General features: G+C 45.3%; 1 protein-coding gene across 3 annotated transcripts in view; it reads right to left on the minus strand.

Annotated features, from left to right (window-relative positions):
- Positions 1–3,762: 3,762 nt before the first annotated feature.
- DPF3 (double PHD fingers 3) overlaps positions 3,763–17,293 on the minus strand; it is a 279,265-nt gene continuing 265,734 nt past the window's right edge. For all 3 annotated transcript variants that reach the window (XM_063651786.1, XM_054448782.2, XM_054448781.2), the window contains 2 exons: positions 8,787–8,868; positions 3,763–8,251 (listed from right to left, as the gene is read on the minus strand). In XM_063651786.1, the coding sequence (XP_063507856.1) occupies positions 8,181–8,251; positions 8,787–8,868 (153 nt within the window). In that variant the 3' untranslated portion in view covers positions 3,763–8,180. The remainder of the gene's footprint in view (positions 8,252–8,786; positions 8,869–17,293) is intronic.

The raw sequence follows: 17,293 nt of genomic DNA on the forward strand, positions 1-17,293 counted from the left end.
CCCTTGGGCCACCCCCCACAGAGAAGCTACAGCTCTGAGCCGACATCCACACATGGACAGATACATGCCTTCCCCCAAGCCCAGGCATTTTGCTTGAAAGCAAGGTTGGTGTGGCTTCTTCAGGGAATAACTCAAAGCTGAAATCTGGCTGTGACACGTGGGGAGAAAAGGAAAGATGAAACAAATGGTTTATTCCTAATGCTGTCAACACAAACAACTGAGAGTCTAAGCCAGCACAAAGCTAGGATCTGACAAGCACCTGGCCAAAGGTGAGCATGGAAGGTTTGCTGAAAACCTCTCTGATGCTGGGTTTCATCCCTGCACACACCAGCAGTGCCAGACACAGGCATGGGGCAGCTGACCTTGCTGGGGTCTGGTGGAGTGTGCCCAATCTGTGCATGAAGCCCCCACCCCCCCAGTCCCCCTCTCTGCTTTCTCTAGCAGGGAAAAGACCACTGTGGGGGTCATTTTCTGCCTCTGATCAGGCCCTGCCAATTGCACCTCCCTACCTTCCACCCCAGGAACCCGCAAGCAGCTCTGGGGGCACTGGCTGCCCAACACACTCCAGGCCAGGTGCCTTCCATCAGTTCACCAGCTTTAATGCTGAGGACACTGTCATCCAAGGGCATCCAGTGTTTGGAAAAGCAGATTAAAGCAACTAGGCTGAGGTCATCTGTTTTCTTCCCGCGACCCCTCAACCTCCACAGGGTGGAAATCACTGGATGCCTCCACCTGCTTGTCTTCTACTGATGAACACGCATCCTCAAAAGAGAAACCTACATATACTTACACCTTCCGTGGTGGTACGATACTTGACCTACAATCACGATTGCTTGGCAGAGCTTAATTTTACGGCTGAAAAGCAACTTGAAGGCTAGGCCAGGATGTGGTTTATTTTCCAGCCCCCACAGGACCTAGAGCATTGCCTCGCACATAGTCGATGCCCTGCCAAGGGTTTTAATTTAGCCAGTAACAGCCTGCCCTGCAACGATTCATGGCAAGCAAAAGATGGGTTCATTTTCCTTCAGAGGAAAAACCCCCACGGTGGACAACCATGGCAGATGAGTGGGGGGCAGCTCGGATGCACTCTGTTCCCTTTCCTGGCCAGAGAAGCACAAATGCCCCCTAAGCATCTGACCATTCATTGCAAAAGCATGACCCATCTGCTTTCCCAAATGCCATGTGGACCAGATGCATTGGTGAGCCAGGGACGCCCTGCCTACCCACCCCGCCTCTCTCCAGCCACCTGCTCCCCACCTCCTCTGCTCTGAGATAATCATTCTATATTTTCATGCTCTTGCTCACATATCAGGCAGTGTTTCTGTCCTTTCTTTTCTAGTACCTAATTTAGGCTTCTTCAACTACATGTTGAAAATGTGCGCGGGGTATATTTTCTTTTTCCTTTACGCCACTGTTGCTTCCCACTTCCCACCTCCACCCCACTCCTTAGCATCTATCACGGCAGAGGGAAGGGAGGAAACAGTGCAGGGAAGGGAGAGGGCAGGAGGAGAATCAGGGTCTCAGTGGGGAGTAGACATGGAAGGGCAAACCAAGTCCGTATAAACCACAACCCCCCTTCTAGCCATAAAATCTTTGCATCCCTTTGATAGCAGAATTGAGACTTTTGAAGTCCCCAACTATTGCCAAATGTCTTTCATGAAAAGAAGCATAGGTGAACGAAGGGAAGAGAAGGAGAGAGGTCGCGGAGCCAGTGGCTTTCCAAGCACAAGGCTCCCTTTGCAACCCTTGTGGCTGTGCAGAGGCTGAGAGCTGGAGGAGCAGGACTGGAGAAGACTTCAGGAAAGATGCACCTTGCCTGGCAGCCCCTGGCTCTCCCTCTTGTCCTGGAGCAACATCAAAGTTTCCCTTTGGTTCATTAAGTAGGGGGTGTGTGTGTGTGTGTGTGTGTGTGTGCACGCACACGCGCATGGGCATTCCTGTTCTCATCATCAATATTCATAACATTGAAATGAAGAACAGAGATGCAGAGAGGCAAGCAAATGAGCAAATGGGATGCAGTGAGTGAAAATATAACCTGGGGGTCTGTAGGGTTGTGTTGCTGAGGGAATATAGGCCCCAGGGGCTCACGGGCCTCTCCCGTTTCCTACAAGGCCCACTTACCTGCCCTCCCGTCCCCACCATGGCCGCATTTATTTGCTAGACAGGGTTGGTGCCAGCCCACAGGGCCATTTTGCTCACTGCCTGGGCTAGAGGTCATGATGAGTAATTATATCTCTGTCCAAGAGGGTTCTGGCTGCCTGCCAGTCCTGGTTCCTGCCTTCCTCTGGACTGCCCTGGGAAATGTCGCCATCAGCAAAATACTCCCTTCTCCTGGTGGAACCAAAGAAGGGGAACTGTGGAAGGTCCCTCTCTCAAGGCCACCTGCCCTACAACCTGAGGCTGGCACTGGAGCAGAGAAAGGGAAGGAGTGGGGAGAGAAGCTGGAACCAAGGGCCCTGGGGAGTCACCTCAGGACCCCTCACAGCCAGGACTCACTCAGAACGCAGAGAAAGCCTGTTTCCGGGAACCCACTCACTTCCACATCTTTCCCCTCATGCAGGGAGTTCCCTGTTCCTTCTGGAAAACCCCCTGGTAGGGAACTGGCAAGCCCGGACCCCTCCTCCTCAGAGTTTCCTGACAGCTCTTCCTTTGGGCCTCTCTTCAAGCTGCCTGGGCTGCGCACATGGAGGGGGCGCCCGCCGCACAGCCAGGCCTCCCCGGGGACAGCTGCTGAGAGGCTCTAAGGCAGCTCCCACTCGCTCTGCCTGGGAGGCTGTCTATCCTCCCACATCCCGGGTGCCCAGCAGGCAGCACCCACATCTTCCTCTCCCCTCCTTCCACCTGCCCCACTCTCAGCTGTCCACTCACAGACCAGAGGGTCTCCAGCCTCCCTAGGAAGGGGTTCCCAGCTCTCCAAGACCCTCCACCAGCTGCCCAAAGGCCCTGAACCAACCCATCTGTCCCATTGTTTCCACACTCAGGGCTGGTGGCTGTGGCCTCTGGCAGAGAATCATAAGCAGACTCCCAAACCCTGGGAATGCTCAGAAATGGGGGAGGGAGCCCCAACCCCCAGACAGCTATGGAGCCCCCCTTCTGACCACGGACCAGTTAGACTCTATGGCAAGTTGGGGTTCAGGTAGGGAGATTCGTAGGCCTGAGGCAAATTAAAACTTCTGTTCCCCATCATCACCATCCTTCTCCTTCACCTGGTATCCAAAAGCATGCTTTGGGGATGGGAGTAAGATTTCAAGATGGGCAACACACAGCAGGAAGAGGAGGAGCTCTGTCCACTTTGCAGGGGGGAGAGGAGGAGGACGGCCAGTCCCCCGCTTTCCTTCCCAGCTACTGGTGTCCTGGGCTTGGGGGACAGGGCCCTGGGGGCCTGACCCCTCTGGTAGCAGTGCCTGGAAATGCTTCACTCCCCAAGGCTGCAGGCATGATCCAGCCCTTCCTCACTGCCTTCTCTCCCCAGCTGGGTGAGGGGCTTACTTTGCCCTCAGAAGCATCCCTGAAACCCCACACAACCAACAGGCGGCCTCAAGAAAGAGGGAGCTGAATCAGTGTTCAGAACTGGGCAGAGGTTTGGCCTTTTTAAAAAATAATAATAATAATCTGTTGCCCAGGATCACAAGCCTCAGAAAAAAAAAAAAAAAAAGAGTTACAATCACTGTTCACTCCCACCTGCTACCCTCCAGCTCCTTAGCTCCAGGATTTCTCCCTGAGGACATCCAGCTCTCTGCCTTGTTCCACCGGAGATCCTCGCCCCTCCCAAATGCCCTCCCACTCTCCCTTCCCCAGGCACCCCTGTCTTTCTTCCTCCCCAGGAATGGGAGACTGCTAAAAGGGACACCAAGTCACCACTGCTACCAGGAGCCAGGCCTGGGACTTGTGGCATCCCGTGAGAGTGTGAGTGTGGCTCTGGCCAGAACCAACTTCTCCCTCAGGCTGAGACATTGGGACCCCCTGAAGAGGGGCTAGGAGGGGCAGCCGGGGAGTGAGAGAAGAAGAGGCTACTTCTGTCCCAGCACTTCCACCACAGGCTAAAAACCAGCCTGAGGGGCAGGGATGTGGTCCTCAGGGCCCGCCCTGGGCCACGGGCAGCACAATGCCCCCTACCTCCTCACACATAGACCCAAAGAGGAGACTATAAGCCCCTCTTCTTTGAGTCCTGAGGCCTGAGGTTGCCAGCAACCTTTCTTCAGCGGCATAAAAGAACACAAGTCTCCTCCACTTGCCCCCAAAGGAAAAGTAATAACAATCATCTCATTTTTCTTCCTTAAAACATCAAAACTTTTTAAGCGGAGGGTTGAAAGGAAGCGGGCTGTATTCAAAGCACGAAGACAAAAATGCACCAGGAGTGTGTAACCCTCCAGAGTATCATGAAACCATCACTGTGAAACCCAAACCCTCCCCCAACTTCAAAACCCGTTATCTTCCCCAGCTCTGGAGGAATCTGGCCTCCTTCCCTCCCTTCCATCCACCCACGGGCTCTTCCCTGGTTCCAGTCGGCTGGGCTCAGCCTGCCTGGGCTTCCTACCTCGCCCTGGGGAAGAGACAGGAGCAGGGGAACCTTGGGACCTGCTGGCTCCTGCTTTAGGGGCAATGAGTCAGTGAGGGGTTCCAAAGGAAAGCCAGAATGTCAATCTCCCAGCAGGAGCCCTGTTTCTATTTCCACATAATGTTGCCTGCACTGGATTTGCTACAGATCCAAAAAGCAGGGTTTCAAAAATGCCTACAGGAAACAGGATTTCCACTTCCGGTTGGATCTGGCAGCCTCACCTCTCTGGTTTGCTGGAGCCACAATACAGAGGGGTGAAGCCCAGCAAAGTTCTCCCGGCTGTTCCCAGCATTTGAGCTGGGAGACAACCACATCATTATCTCCATTTGGTTGCCTCTGCAGAAAATGACAATAGCTACCATGGAGTGGGGACCATCATCATGCCAGACCCGTGCCAGAATCTTTACCAATGTCACCTCGAATACCTGCAAAGACCATGCTGGATAGGCCATGTTTCCCCACATTACAGACATGTGAAATGAGGCTCAGAGAGGTGAAGACATTGGCCCAAGGTCAGTGAGCTAGAAAGTGGCAGTGTTGGTCAGAAAGTGAGCGTTACCCATGAACTGAAACAAATCATAGCCCTCTCTAAAAGTCACCTTTCCATTCTCAACTGCATTAATCTTATAGAAGGAGTATCCTGAGCACCTTCATTTTAAAGTCCCCAACCCCATGTACATCCCTCACCTCCACCCCACAGCCCATGCAAGTCATGATTTCCTTGGTCGCAGCTTTTGCCAGGACCCTGACCATGGGCAGCCCAGCCCTGGCAATATAAACTCTCTCTTTGGTCACAAGGGAGATTTGAAGAAGACATCTAACATTGGCTAATGCACACAAGAAGGCGGACATGGAAAACATCTGGAGTTCTTCCCAGACAAGCATGGCTCTGCAGTGCTTGTTTATGTAACATGATGCTTAAGACTCCCAATGTCACTCTGGAATAGGCAGGGCAAGTGTTACTATCTCCATTTTCCAGGTGGGCAAATTGAGGTTCAGGGAGGTTAGGTGACTTGCCCAATGTCACACAGCTACTCCATGGCAGCGGCAACACAAAAACCCTGATCCTTCACATGCATCCTATGATTCTAGCTCATTCTCTGGGGTTAAAAAAAAAGAGAACAATTTAAAGTTTACCAACCCCATCCTCTTTTCAACACAGAGGTGACAAATGTGACCATGGAGACTTTTGTCTGCTTGCAGTACCCTGACAGTGCCAGCCCACAAGCTGGCTTGCTATCCCCGCTTTCCAGATGAGGAAATTGAGGCCTCCAAAGATGAAGAATGGGTTGGGCCCATTCTTCAGGGAGTAATGAAGCTGAGAAGGGAACTCCGGGGCCATCTTAATGTCACTCCAGAGCCCTGACCCTCACCAGTGCAGGCAAGTTCCAGTGCCCTGCCTTGGCCTGGGAGACCCAGCTGAGGCTCAGCTTGTGTAGGCAGAGCAGAAATGGGGCTGAGATCAAACAGGGCTGCCCTATCACCTGCACTTCTGTGGAAAACAAATTTGCACATACTCTGAAGACAACGTGTGAAGTTGTAGAGCCACAATTTGGGGTTTCGGACTTGCTTTTTAAACTTTTAAGCTATTGTGGCACTTGGGAACATTTGGGGAATTTTTTTTTCTAAATTTAAATTAAAATGACGCTCAAAACCAATTATTAGCCTTTGGAGACAGCCTGCTTTGGGTTTTGTGGGAAGAAAGCTGGAGTAGTCAGGAGAGAAAATGTGCCCCTCTGATGGAATGTCACCCTCCCTATCCCTCCCTGGGCCTTCAGGATTCAGACAAGCTCACCGACCAGCAGGCGGAAGGAAATTACTTATGAGGAAGATGAAAATTCCATCCGGACAGGGGCCCTTTAAATGAGACCATTATGTATGTGTGTGATTCACTCTGAGGCCACAGGCCCCTGCAGGGGAGTGACCCCCATCGCTTGCCACAGGTCACTCTGCTGAAGCGTGGGGGAGATCCACACTGCTTGGTTTCATGCCAGGCTGCCCTGGGTCCACTGACCAAGAGCAATTAGCCTGGAGAGGAGCACTCCTGCCGAGGGACAGCACAAATACTGCAGCCGGGCAGAAGTGGCCCAACTAGCCCGAGTCTCCGGGAGCTTCCTCAGGAGCTGAAGAACTAAAAATAACCTGGGCCTTTGTTGTGAGCAGCCAGACCACAGAGATGGAGCTGATTTCAGAGAAGCCAAGCATGCGCGAGGGTTCCGCTCACTGAGACCTGCCCTTTGGGCAAATGATTTTTCCAGAAATATGTCAGTTATTGTGCTGCTGCTGCGATTCAAAGTCAGCCCAATCCGCTCCAGCCCTTGGGGCTATCTTCCAACACACAGAGTTCTCGGAAGCTCAGCCTCCCCACCTCTTTCTTCTAGACACATTTTTTTGAAAACGAGAGTCCTGCACATTTGGGGAGCTTAGGAGACAAGAGCAGCCCCCGCACTGAGAGTTCTAAAATGCGGCCACCCTGGTTGTGAATAATGACCACGTCACCCTAATTATTTGTTTAGATAACAATCTTCTCTCCCCCATCCTAAAATTCCCAGTCAGGTCTCAGTAGACAATAGCGAACATACACTACGTGGAAGGAAGAAATTACTTGGAAAAAGGAATTCAGAGCGTCGCATCAATACTGAAGGTTTCTCAAAGCTGCAGCCCCCTGTATCCAGCATTCGGACACATGATTGGGTAGCCTTCGCTCCCCTTCCTAGTTCTTGAGTCCCACCAGGAGAAGCTGAACCAGGTCTGCAGACCCAGGTGGGCTGAGAGGCAGAGGCTTGACCGTCTTCCTCTGTCCATAGGCCGTGGCTGGTCTCACCTAAAGGATGCTCCGGCTCTGAAGGTCAAGGAACCAGCCTGGCCCCTTGCAAAGTCTCTCCCGATAGATAACAAGTACTGACTGGCTATGGCGGTGCCTTGGCACCATTTCCACAACGTTTCCTCCCATGTCTCCACACCTCTCCCTCCCCCCACTGCCCCCATCTAGTAACTTTACGCAGTGGCTCAAGACCAGGCGGGCTGTGGATGCCACTGCTGGGGTTCTAGAAGGCAACTCTTTGTCTCCACAGACACCAAGGAACAAGAAGGGGTTTCAAGACCCCAAGTCTAGAAGTTTCCGGTGAGGCTTGCCATAAATGACAGCTTCTCCACGGCCCTTTGTTCCTCGGGTGAGGGTTTCAGGATGAAGAGCTTAAGCTGGGCGGACACAGGCTGTGCTAAGATTTCTTGGAACACAATAGATAAAAAACACCACACTACACACAAGTGATGGATGAGTGGTCAGAAAATGGCTTCCCTTAAAATGGGAACGAATGAGAGGGCCTCAGTGCTAGGGTAAAAGTGAGAGGGGTTCCACAGGGCTGGGGCCGGGGGTGTTCTTCCAAAGTGCAACTTCCTTCTGGTAGAGACAAAGAGGTGCTGGCTGAAGTTCCATACATATCGGGGGAGGTCAGGAGATGCCTCGCCCTCTTGGTTCCATGTGTCTGTGCCCCTCTGGGACTATTTCTTTTCCTTGCAGTTGGTCTGTCTGGATACGTGGGAGGAGGGCGCGTTCTGGTTTGAACTGGGCTCTGCTTTAGGCTCTCCAGCAGCGAGTCACATTCTGTGACCTGGGGCTCTATGCCTGGCAGCCAAAGGCTGAGGCTTTCTCTTTGAGCAGTTCCCAGCATAAGTGGCAGCTCCAGCTTCCTGCAAGAAATGAGATGGCTTTAGTAGCAGCCCCTCTGCTAACTCTGGAGCCCCACCCCAGTGGCCCTAACTTCTTGTAAACCCTGTTTCCTTTGAACTTTGGCAATGCAGAAACCAAGTCCCAGGCCTGAAAACGTGCCAGAGTCTGTGGCTCAGCAGAAAGCAGGTGCTCAGAGGAGATGGGCTCAACTCTTATCAAGACCCTCACTACTAGTGTCATGCCTCCAAACTAGTGTCGCCGGGCCTGTGCCAGTTCCCCCGGAAGCTCACTCTTCCCAGTCATCTCCACTGCACGTCTGGGAAAAACCTCCTCGGCCCTCAAGTTGAAATTTCAGCTGCTTGGACTGTGCCTCAGTTTCCTCATCTGTAAAATGGCAGTCGTCGTACCTACCTTGTGGGGTTGTGATGATTAAATGAGACAAGACATGGACATGTAAAGCCGTTAGCACAAGGCCTGTACCATAGTGAGAGCTCAGTAAGTGCTAGTAGTAGTAGTATCTGTTGCTGTTGTTATTGTTGAGCTCATCATCATTACCTTCTGGGGGCTCAGCCACCGGGGGATTTAAACAGTACATGTGATAGCCACGGTCACAGTCATCGCAGAAGAGTAGCTGGTCCTGGTGGAACACAGAGCAAGCACAGAGGAGGAGAGATTCCATTATTTGGGGCCAATGTCTGGCCCCCACTTACCCATCAGCCTTATTTCCACATCGGTCTCACTGGATCCCCTTTCCAGGCCCCACTTGGAGTCCTCACTGTCCCCTGAACACACCTGTGCTTTTCCCACACCTGGGGTTTCCCCCTACCTCCCAGCCTATATAAATCCTACCCCCAATTTAGGGTTCTGCTCAACTCATACCTCCTCCAAGAAGCCTTCTGTGACTACCACCTCACATCCTAATTTAAAGGGATCCCTTATTCTTCTGAACTCCCAAAGCCAATAGCTCTGCTTCCAAAGGGCAGAAAATGTCTCTACTCTCCATGACTTTATATATTTGAAGATCTTAATTGAATTCTTCTGGACTCCACTCTCTCCATCTGTGAAATGGGCAACAGCTGTACTGGGATGAACCTCAGAACCTCTTCAGGGTTTCATTAGAATGTAGAAAAATGCAAATAGCGCCACCTCTCGGCTTCCAGAAGCTTCCTCACTGTCTGGAGGCTGGAGCCCAGGTGAGAGCAGGGCACCCCAGAGTTGTGGTTAACTTCAAAGGACATAGGCCATATCTTTGCACCTATGGCTACTTCTGCCTGGAGGCTCTCCCAGGCCCTGACCCTTTCTCTGCATGTCCATTCCCTGCCTGCCCTTAAAGTACGTCTTCTTCAAGCACTTCTTTTCCACAAAGACTTTGCTAATTTACCTCAACTGGAAGTTGTCTCTTCCCTCGTGCAGCCCTGTGGTACTTTCCCTTTCTGTGACATTTAAATATGCATTTTCCTTTATGTTACATGCCTGGTATGTGGTAGACATCTAATCACGTTTGTTTTCTTGGCCGGGCGCTGTGGCTCATGCCTGTAATCCCAGCACTTAGGGAGGCCAGGGCGGATGGTTCACTTGAGGTCAGGAGTTCGAGACCAGCTTGCCCAACATGGTGAAACCCCGTCTCTACTAAAAATACAAAAATTAGCCAGGCATGGTGGTGTGCACCTGTAATCCCAGCTACTCAGGAGGCTGAGGCAGGAGAATCTCTTGAACCCAGGAGGTGGATGTGCAGCGAGCCAAGATCGCACCACTGCACTCCAGCCTGGGCAACTGAGTGAGACTCTGTCTCAAAAAAAAAAAAAAAAGACATCTACATGTTTGTTTTCTTGAGTAGTTCATTTGGAACATGCCTCTTTTTTCCACCCTTTATCCCCTTTATGGACTATAAGGCCCTTGGGGGCAAAATCTTGTTTTCCTCATCACTGCATCCACTGTAGAGACTTCCTTGCATACAGGAGCTGCTCGGAAACTGTTTGTGATCTGGCCCCACCCGCTAGTTTCAGCCCTGTTCTATTTGGTGATTGTTGAAACTGTTTGGATGGCTTATAAGGCTTTTTCAAAATAAAGTTTTGTATCAAATCTCACCTTGGCCCCCACCAGTGCAGAAATACTGGATAAAATTAGATACAGCAGTTGGAATCCCCAGGGAGCAAGCAATGAGGGCTTTTTTTGTCATGCTAAAACCCGTCAGTGGGGCAACAGGAGAGCTTTTGAAGAGTTATCAACAGGGGAGTGATATGATCAGATTGCAGTTTAGAAAGATCTTACTAGCTGCTATGTAACAGTAGATACCCAGTGGGGGAGAGTTTCATTCAAGAGGCCAGGGGACCGGTTAGGAAGCTGCTATAGCTATCCAGGTGCGTGATGATGGTGGCCTGAATTATGATTGCGGCATGGAGAAAGAAATGGGTCTTGCTCCCATTTAAGCATCATTGATTAGATGGGGAGAGTGATAGGGAAGAAGCCAAGGATGCCCTCTGGGTTGTGGCTTGGTCAGCAAGCCAGATGATACAGCCACCCACTGAGACATGGGAGGAAGAGCAGACTCATGGGAGGGAGAGGGCAACCTCAGCTATAGACATGTTCTACAGATAGGGATGACCTGGAGGCTGTTGAAGAGAGCAGGAGAGAAGTCTGGGCCTGAGATATGGATTTGGGAGTCATTGTAATTAGATGGCAAGTGAAGGTCCTAGGAGAGGAAGCCCAGAATGTGTGAGAGCAAGTGTCTTTGACCTTGTCTTCATGGAGAAGTGTCCATGAACCCCTTGAAATGATACACACAATTCTGTACACAGGTAGAAATGTACATTTTTCTATGGAAAGAGTAAATCCGTAGCTTTCATTGAATTCTCTGAAAGATCAAGGACCCAAAAGAGTTTACTGAGAAGAAGGCCAAGAGTTTACTGAGAAGAAGTACACTTGGGGTACTCCAACTTTACAGGACAGGCAGAGAAAAAAAGACTGAAAAGGAACAGTCAGAGAGGTGGGATGAAGACGAGCACACTGTAGTTTACGCCAAAACAGTTACATCATTATTGTAGAGCCAGCATAAGCTACAGGACAATTTGATTTAGGGATAATTCAAGGAGAAACAAGTTAGGATGGAGACAGAAAACAGACAGGACTTGTCAGAAACAGTGTTATTAATGCCTTAAAAACAGTAATAACCCCTACTATAGCAGTGACATGGGAAATACAAATAGGGAGAATATCCTGGATTACAATTTCCCAAAGGAAAACTAGGCATCTGAGAGTTTAAGTGCATTTTGCATGGGTTGGCCATTGTCTAGCACCATATTCCTTCTCTTCCACCACCAAGAACCCCCAGCTCATGCTAACTCTCATGACACACACAATTTTAGTACCTCTCACTACCAACTATCCAGGAACCAGGATTCACCTATTACTACAGTTCCAACAGAATGGGAATCCCATTCTCGGATATCCAGGGTAAATCCCTGACCATGTGAGAGGAACCCTAGTGCCCCAACAACCTCACCTCCTGACTCCTCCTCAAAGGCTCTGCCAAGTCAACAAAAAAATCCTCTACATTTACACTATCTGTAAAGCCAAAGACCAGCATCAACCTAAATGTCCATCAGTAAGGGACTGGTTGGATAAGCTAGTAAAAATTATGCAGCTGTAGGAAAGAATGAAGAATGTCTATATATTCCTCCAGATTAATCTCTAAGATATTCAGAGAAAACAAGCAAGATGGAGAAAACATGTATACTTGTTACCATTTTTTATGGATTCATATATACACACACATGCTTACATTTAAACAAAATGGAAAGACAAATCATATTTTTTTAATGGTTGCCTATATGCAGAGTGAAGGAACAGTGTGGAAGAGGTAAGTAGAGAAGCTACATTTCTTTGAATATAATGTTTCTTTATCAATTTGATTTTACAACCAATAAATATTTTACACAGTCATAAAACAAAATTTAAATAGTAATATGTCCCTAAAAAAACAAAAGAAAAATGAGGCAAATGAATTTGGTCATGTATCCAATTGGTGGCATAACCACACAGAGAGAAACTATTCCATCTGACTATAAAACAATTAATTTGACAATACATCCTTAGTAGGACATACCTTAAGGTCATACGTAAATGCAGATCTGCATATATATGTGTGTGTGTGTAATGTTCAGCAATTATATTATTAGTTTAAATATTGGAATCAATATTCTGAGACTGCTTTATGTGCATCAAATGAGTAATTATGTTGGTATTATTGAAAAGCAAGATTTTGTAACATGGTTGAAAGAAAATAGAAATGTAGGCCAATGAAGTTAAGTCAAAACTCAATAGTTGGTTCTAAGTATGACTGGATGCATCAGTATAAATTCATGGTGTAGTTTATCTTTAAAACAAGCAAAAAATATTTTCTACCTCTGTCCACAGAAAGTGCTCTAAAACAATGACTAACAGCAAAATTAGCACCTCTAGCACCCATATTATGTTCTCTAAAGACCATTGCCCACTAAAAGGAATTAGGAGTCCTGGGAGAAATAGGTGATTCCAGGTCTGGAGCATAAAATGTATAAATATATTTACATATTACAAAGTAAGGAAGCTATCAAATACTATTAGTATTATGTCAAAAGGACTCAGGATCCAACCTGAATATGTTACCACTGGTCAAAGATGGGACAATTTTACCTATAATGGATTACAACAAATAAAATATGTTTAAAATCTTAAGTTCATAAACATATTTTTTAAAACCTTAGTCACCTTCAGAAGATGCTAAAGAAACATCACACTATATTTTTATTTACTTGAAATAATTTTAAACTTAGAGAAAAGTACAGAAATTATGCAGAGAATTGTACTCACTGTGCCCTAATATTAACATCTTATATTACTATAGCAGAATTACGAAAATCAGAAAATTACCTTTGGTGTAATACTATTAACTAATCTACAGACTTTATTTTAATTTCTCCAGTTTTCCCAACTATGTCTCTTTTTTTTTTTTTTCTGAGACAGAGTCTCACTCTGTTGCCCAAGCTGGAGTGCAGTGGCGCCATCTCGGCTCACTGCAGCCTCCTTCTCCCGGGCTCAAGCAATTCTCCTGCCTCAGCGTCCTGAGTAACTGGGATTACAGGCGTGTGCCACCACGCCTGGCTAATTTTTGTATTTTTAGTAGAGACGGGGCTTCACCATGTTGGCCAGGCTGTTCTCGAGCTCCTGACCTCAGGTAATCCGCTCACCTCAGCCTCCAAAAGTGCTGGGATTACAGGCATGAGCCACCATGCCCGGCCCCCAACCTACGTCTCTTTACCAGGGATCCAATCCAAGATCCCTCATTGCATTTAATTGTTGTGTTTTCTTAGTATCCTTCAATCTGTGACAGTTCCTCAGTTTCTTTGTCTTTCATGAGCTTGACACTTTCAAAAAATCCAAGCCAGCGATTCTGTAAATGTCACTCAATTTCAGTTGGATCTTTTCTCATGATAAGATCCATATATGCATATATTTTTGAGCAAGAATACCACTAAAGTAATGTTGTGCCCTTCTCGGTGCATCATATGGGGGGAAATTGAGGCCAGTATGTCTTATTACTTGTAATGTTATCTGTGATTATATAGTTAAGGTAATGTCTGCTGTTTTTTTTCACTGTAAAGTTACTGTTTTTTCCCTTTGTAATATACTAATAAGTAATATTGTTGGGGAGATACTTGGAGATTATCTCCTCAACAAGAGAAATAGGATATTTGAGATTATGTAAATATCCTATTTCTCATCATACTTTTGCCCACTAATTTTAGCATCAATTGACAGTTCGTCCTTATAACCATAACTGTGAAGTGTGCCCAATGATTATTTCCCCTTTCCTTCTACATTTATTCATTGGAATTCTGCTCTAAGGAAGAGCTTACCTTCTCCTCTGTTTACTTATTTATTCAATTTTTATATTAGTATAGATATTTATTTTTTCTTTAGGTTATAACCTAATGATATCATTATTTTTTTGCTCAAGTTTTCCTACATTTGGGCATTAGGGGTTCCTTCAAGTTGCTTCCTGTGTCCTCTAGACACATGAAAATATCCTTTCATTTTTTGAACACTTCCTTATTTTCTGACACCACATAATACTCCAGGCTTTTCTGGCATACTTTGCATCCCAGCCCTGGAATCAGCCATTTCTCTAAGGATCCATGGTTCTTTTTATGAGAGAATGGTGTTTAGAAACCAATTCCTTGATGCCATGTGTCTTCATTGCTTCTGTGTTGTCATTGCTTCTAGGCCCTCCCAGCCAACACAGCTAGGAAATAAATGTATTTGTAGGTACACATGCATACATCTCTACTTATTTCTGTCTATTAATATGTGTGTACACATATGGCTAGATATAAATATGTATAAACTATATATAATACATTGTGTGTAAAATCATGAATTCATAGTGATACCCACTATTCCAAACCAATGCCTTCAATCTAGCCTTCCCCCCTTTATTTGGTTATTCTTTTTCTGACTTTGAGAAACTAGACTCTCATTAGTCACAATACACAGTCATTAGTTCAAATCTAGCATACGTAGTTTCAGAATTACTAATTCATATACCTATGAAAATAAATTAACTAGAGTACAGTATTTGTGGTACAGTTATTTGTGTCCTTAGCTTTACAACACACAGTCAAAATACTGTTTTCCAAAGTTACTTAGGTTATTCTTTTCTTCCTCACTCTTCGGTATAGTTACCTTATCTATTTATGTTATACTGTTTATTTGTTACTGTTTTTATTCCATTTTAGTTTTTCCCTACATCTTGGTTGATTTTAAGTATTTATCTATTTGGGAGGTATGTGAAACCTTTTGATGGTTGTAAGAGTCAAAGCTATACAAGAAACTATTCTCAAAGAAGTGTTGTTCCTCCCTTATCCCTACTATCCCATTTTCATTTTCCCATTTTTCTCTACCCCATTCTCCCATACCCGTGTAGGTAACCAGTCTCATTAGCACCCTGTTTATTCTTCCTATATTTCTTTTACACAAGTGAGCAAATGCATGTAGGTTTTCTTATGTCTCTTTTTTCTTACAATAAGGTCAGCATACTATAGATATTCTATTTTACTTTGCTTTTTTACTTAACAATATATTCTGGAAATCACTCCAAATCAATTCATAGACATCTGCCTTATTCTTTTTTACAGCTGTATAGTACTCCACTGTATGGCTGTGCCATTGTTTATTCAACAACTACTCTTCCATATATGGATATTTAGGTTGTTTCCAATATTCTGTAGTAATGAACAATGCTACCACAAATAACCTTATGCATTCCATCACGTTGTGGGTACATCTTCAAGGTAGATTCCTATAGGTGAGAATGCTTAGTCAAAAGTTAAGTGCATATTAGCTCTGTTAGGTATTGTCAAATTTTCCTCCACAGGGTTGTGTTAATTTGTATTCCCACCAACAGTGTATGAAGTCACCATTTTTCCCATAGCTTCATCAACAGAATATATTGTCTTACTTTTCAACTTTTGCCCATCTGATAGGTAAGAAATGATATCTCAGCTTTGAGTTTCTTTGTGAGTGCATTTGAAATTTTTTTTTTGTATCTTTAAGGGTCATTTTTATATCTTCTGTGGATTGTCTTTCATGTATTTTTCTCATTTCCTATCAGGTTTCTGGTCCTTTGTCCTCAATTTTTAACACTTCTTTTTATATAGGGAATTAGCCCTTAAACTGTGGTACATGCTGCCAAAATTTCCTCCCAGTTTGTCAGTTTCCTTTTGACTTTATCATGTTTTTGACTATGCAAAATGTTTATGTAGTCAAATGTACCAACATTTTATTTAATTGCTTCTGGATTTTGAGTCACAGTTTGAAAACCTTTTCCTGTATTTAGATTAAAGAGGAACTTACTTGTGCTTTCTTCTAGTACTAGCGTGGTTTTACTTTGTACATTTAGATCCCCAATGTATTTGGTGATTATTTTTATGTATGGTGTAAGATATAAATCTAATTTTGTCTTTTCTCAAATGGCTACCTCATTGTCCCAGCACCATTCATTTAAAAGTCTGTCTCTGACCCAGTAATTTTAGATGTGACCCTTACCCTATACTGTATTTCCATATGTAGTTGGATCTATTTATGGGCTTTCTATTCTATCTCAACTGGTCTATTTATCTCCTCATGCATCAGTGCCACACTGTTTTATCTATAGAGGCTTTACAGTATGTTTTAATATCTGGTAGGGCTAGTTTCCATCACAGTTTGTTTATCAGTATTTTCTTGCCTATTTTTGCATGTTTGTTTCTTCATATGAACTTAAGTATCGATTTGTCTAACTCCATAAAAAAAGTTTGTTGATATTTTTATTGGACCTGAGATAAATTTATAAATTAACTCAGGAAGAACTGACACCTTTATAATGTCAAGTCATTCTATCCAAGATCATAGGATGCCTTTCCATTTGTTCTTTGTGTCTTTTCAAAAGTGTTTAAAAGTTTTGTTTATATAGGTTTTGCACATTTGTTGTTAAATATATCCCTAAGTATTTCTTCTTTGTTGCTATTATAAATGGAATTATGTTCTCTAACTGGTTATTGTTCATATATGAGAAGGTTGTTAATTATGTGTGTTAGTTTTATAATCTGTTACCTTTTATGTTTGAGTTAGCTTATCATTGATTTTCTAAGGTTTTCCAGATATACTATCATATAATATAAAAATAGAGTTTTATTACTTTGTTATCCATTCTTACATCTCTAATTAAATTCTCCTGTCTAATTGCATTAGGTAATGTCTCTAGAATAGTGTCAAATCATAGTTATAGAGATAGTGAGCATCCTCCCCTGGTTCCTAATCTTAGTGGAATTGTGCCTAGTGTTTTCCTCATTAAATAAGATACTGGCTTTAGTTCTAAGGTACAAATACTTTATCATGTTAAGAAGATATCCCACAATTACTATTTTTAATGTTTTTTATCATAAATAGATATTTTAACCACACTGTTTTTTTAAAACTGACAAAGGGCAAGAATCAAGCATTTTTTTCCTGCCATTTCTATATGATCTACACCTGAAGGCAAA

This window comes from Pongo pygmaeus, chromosome 15 (genome assembly GCF_028885625.2).
Source record: "Pongo pygmaeus isolate AG05252 chromosome 15, NHGRI_mPonPyg2-v2.0_pri, whole genome shotgun sequence".
In the NCBI taxonomy this organism is placed as follows: Eukaryota; Metazoa; Chordata; class Mammalia; order Primates; family Hominidae; genus Pongo; species Pongo pygmaeus.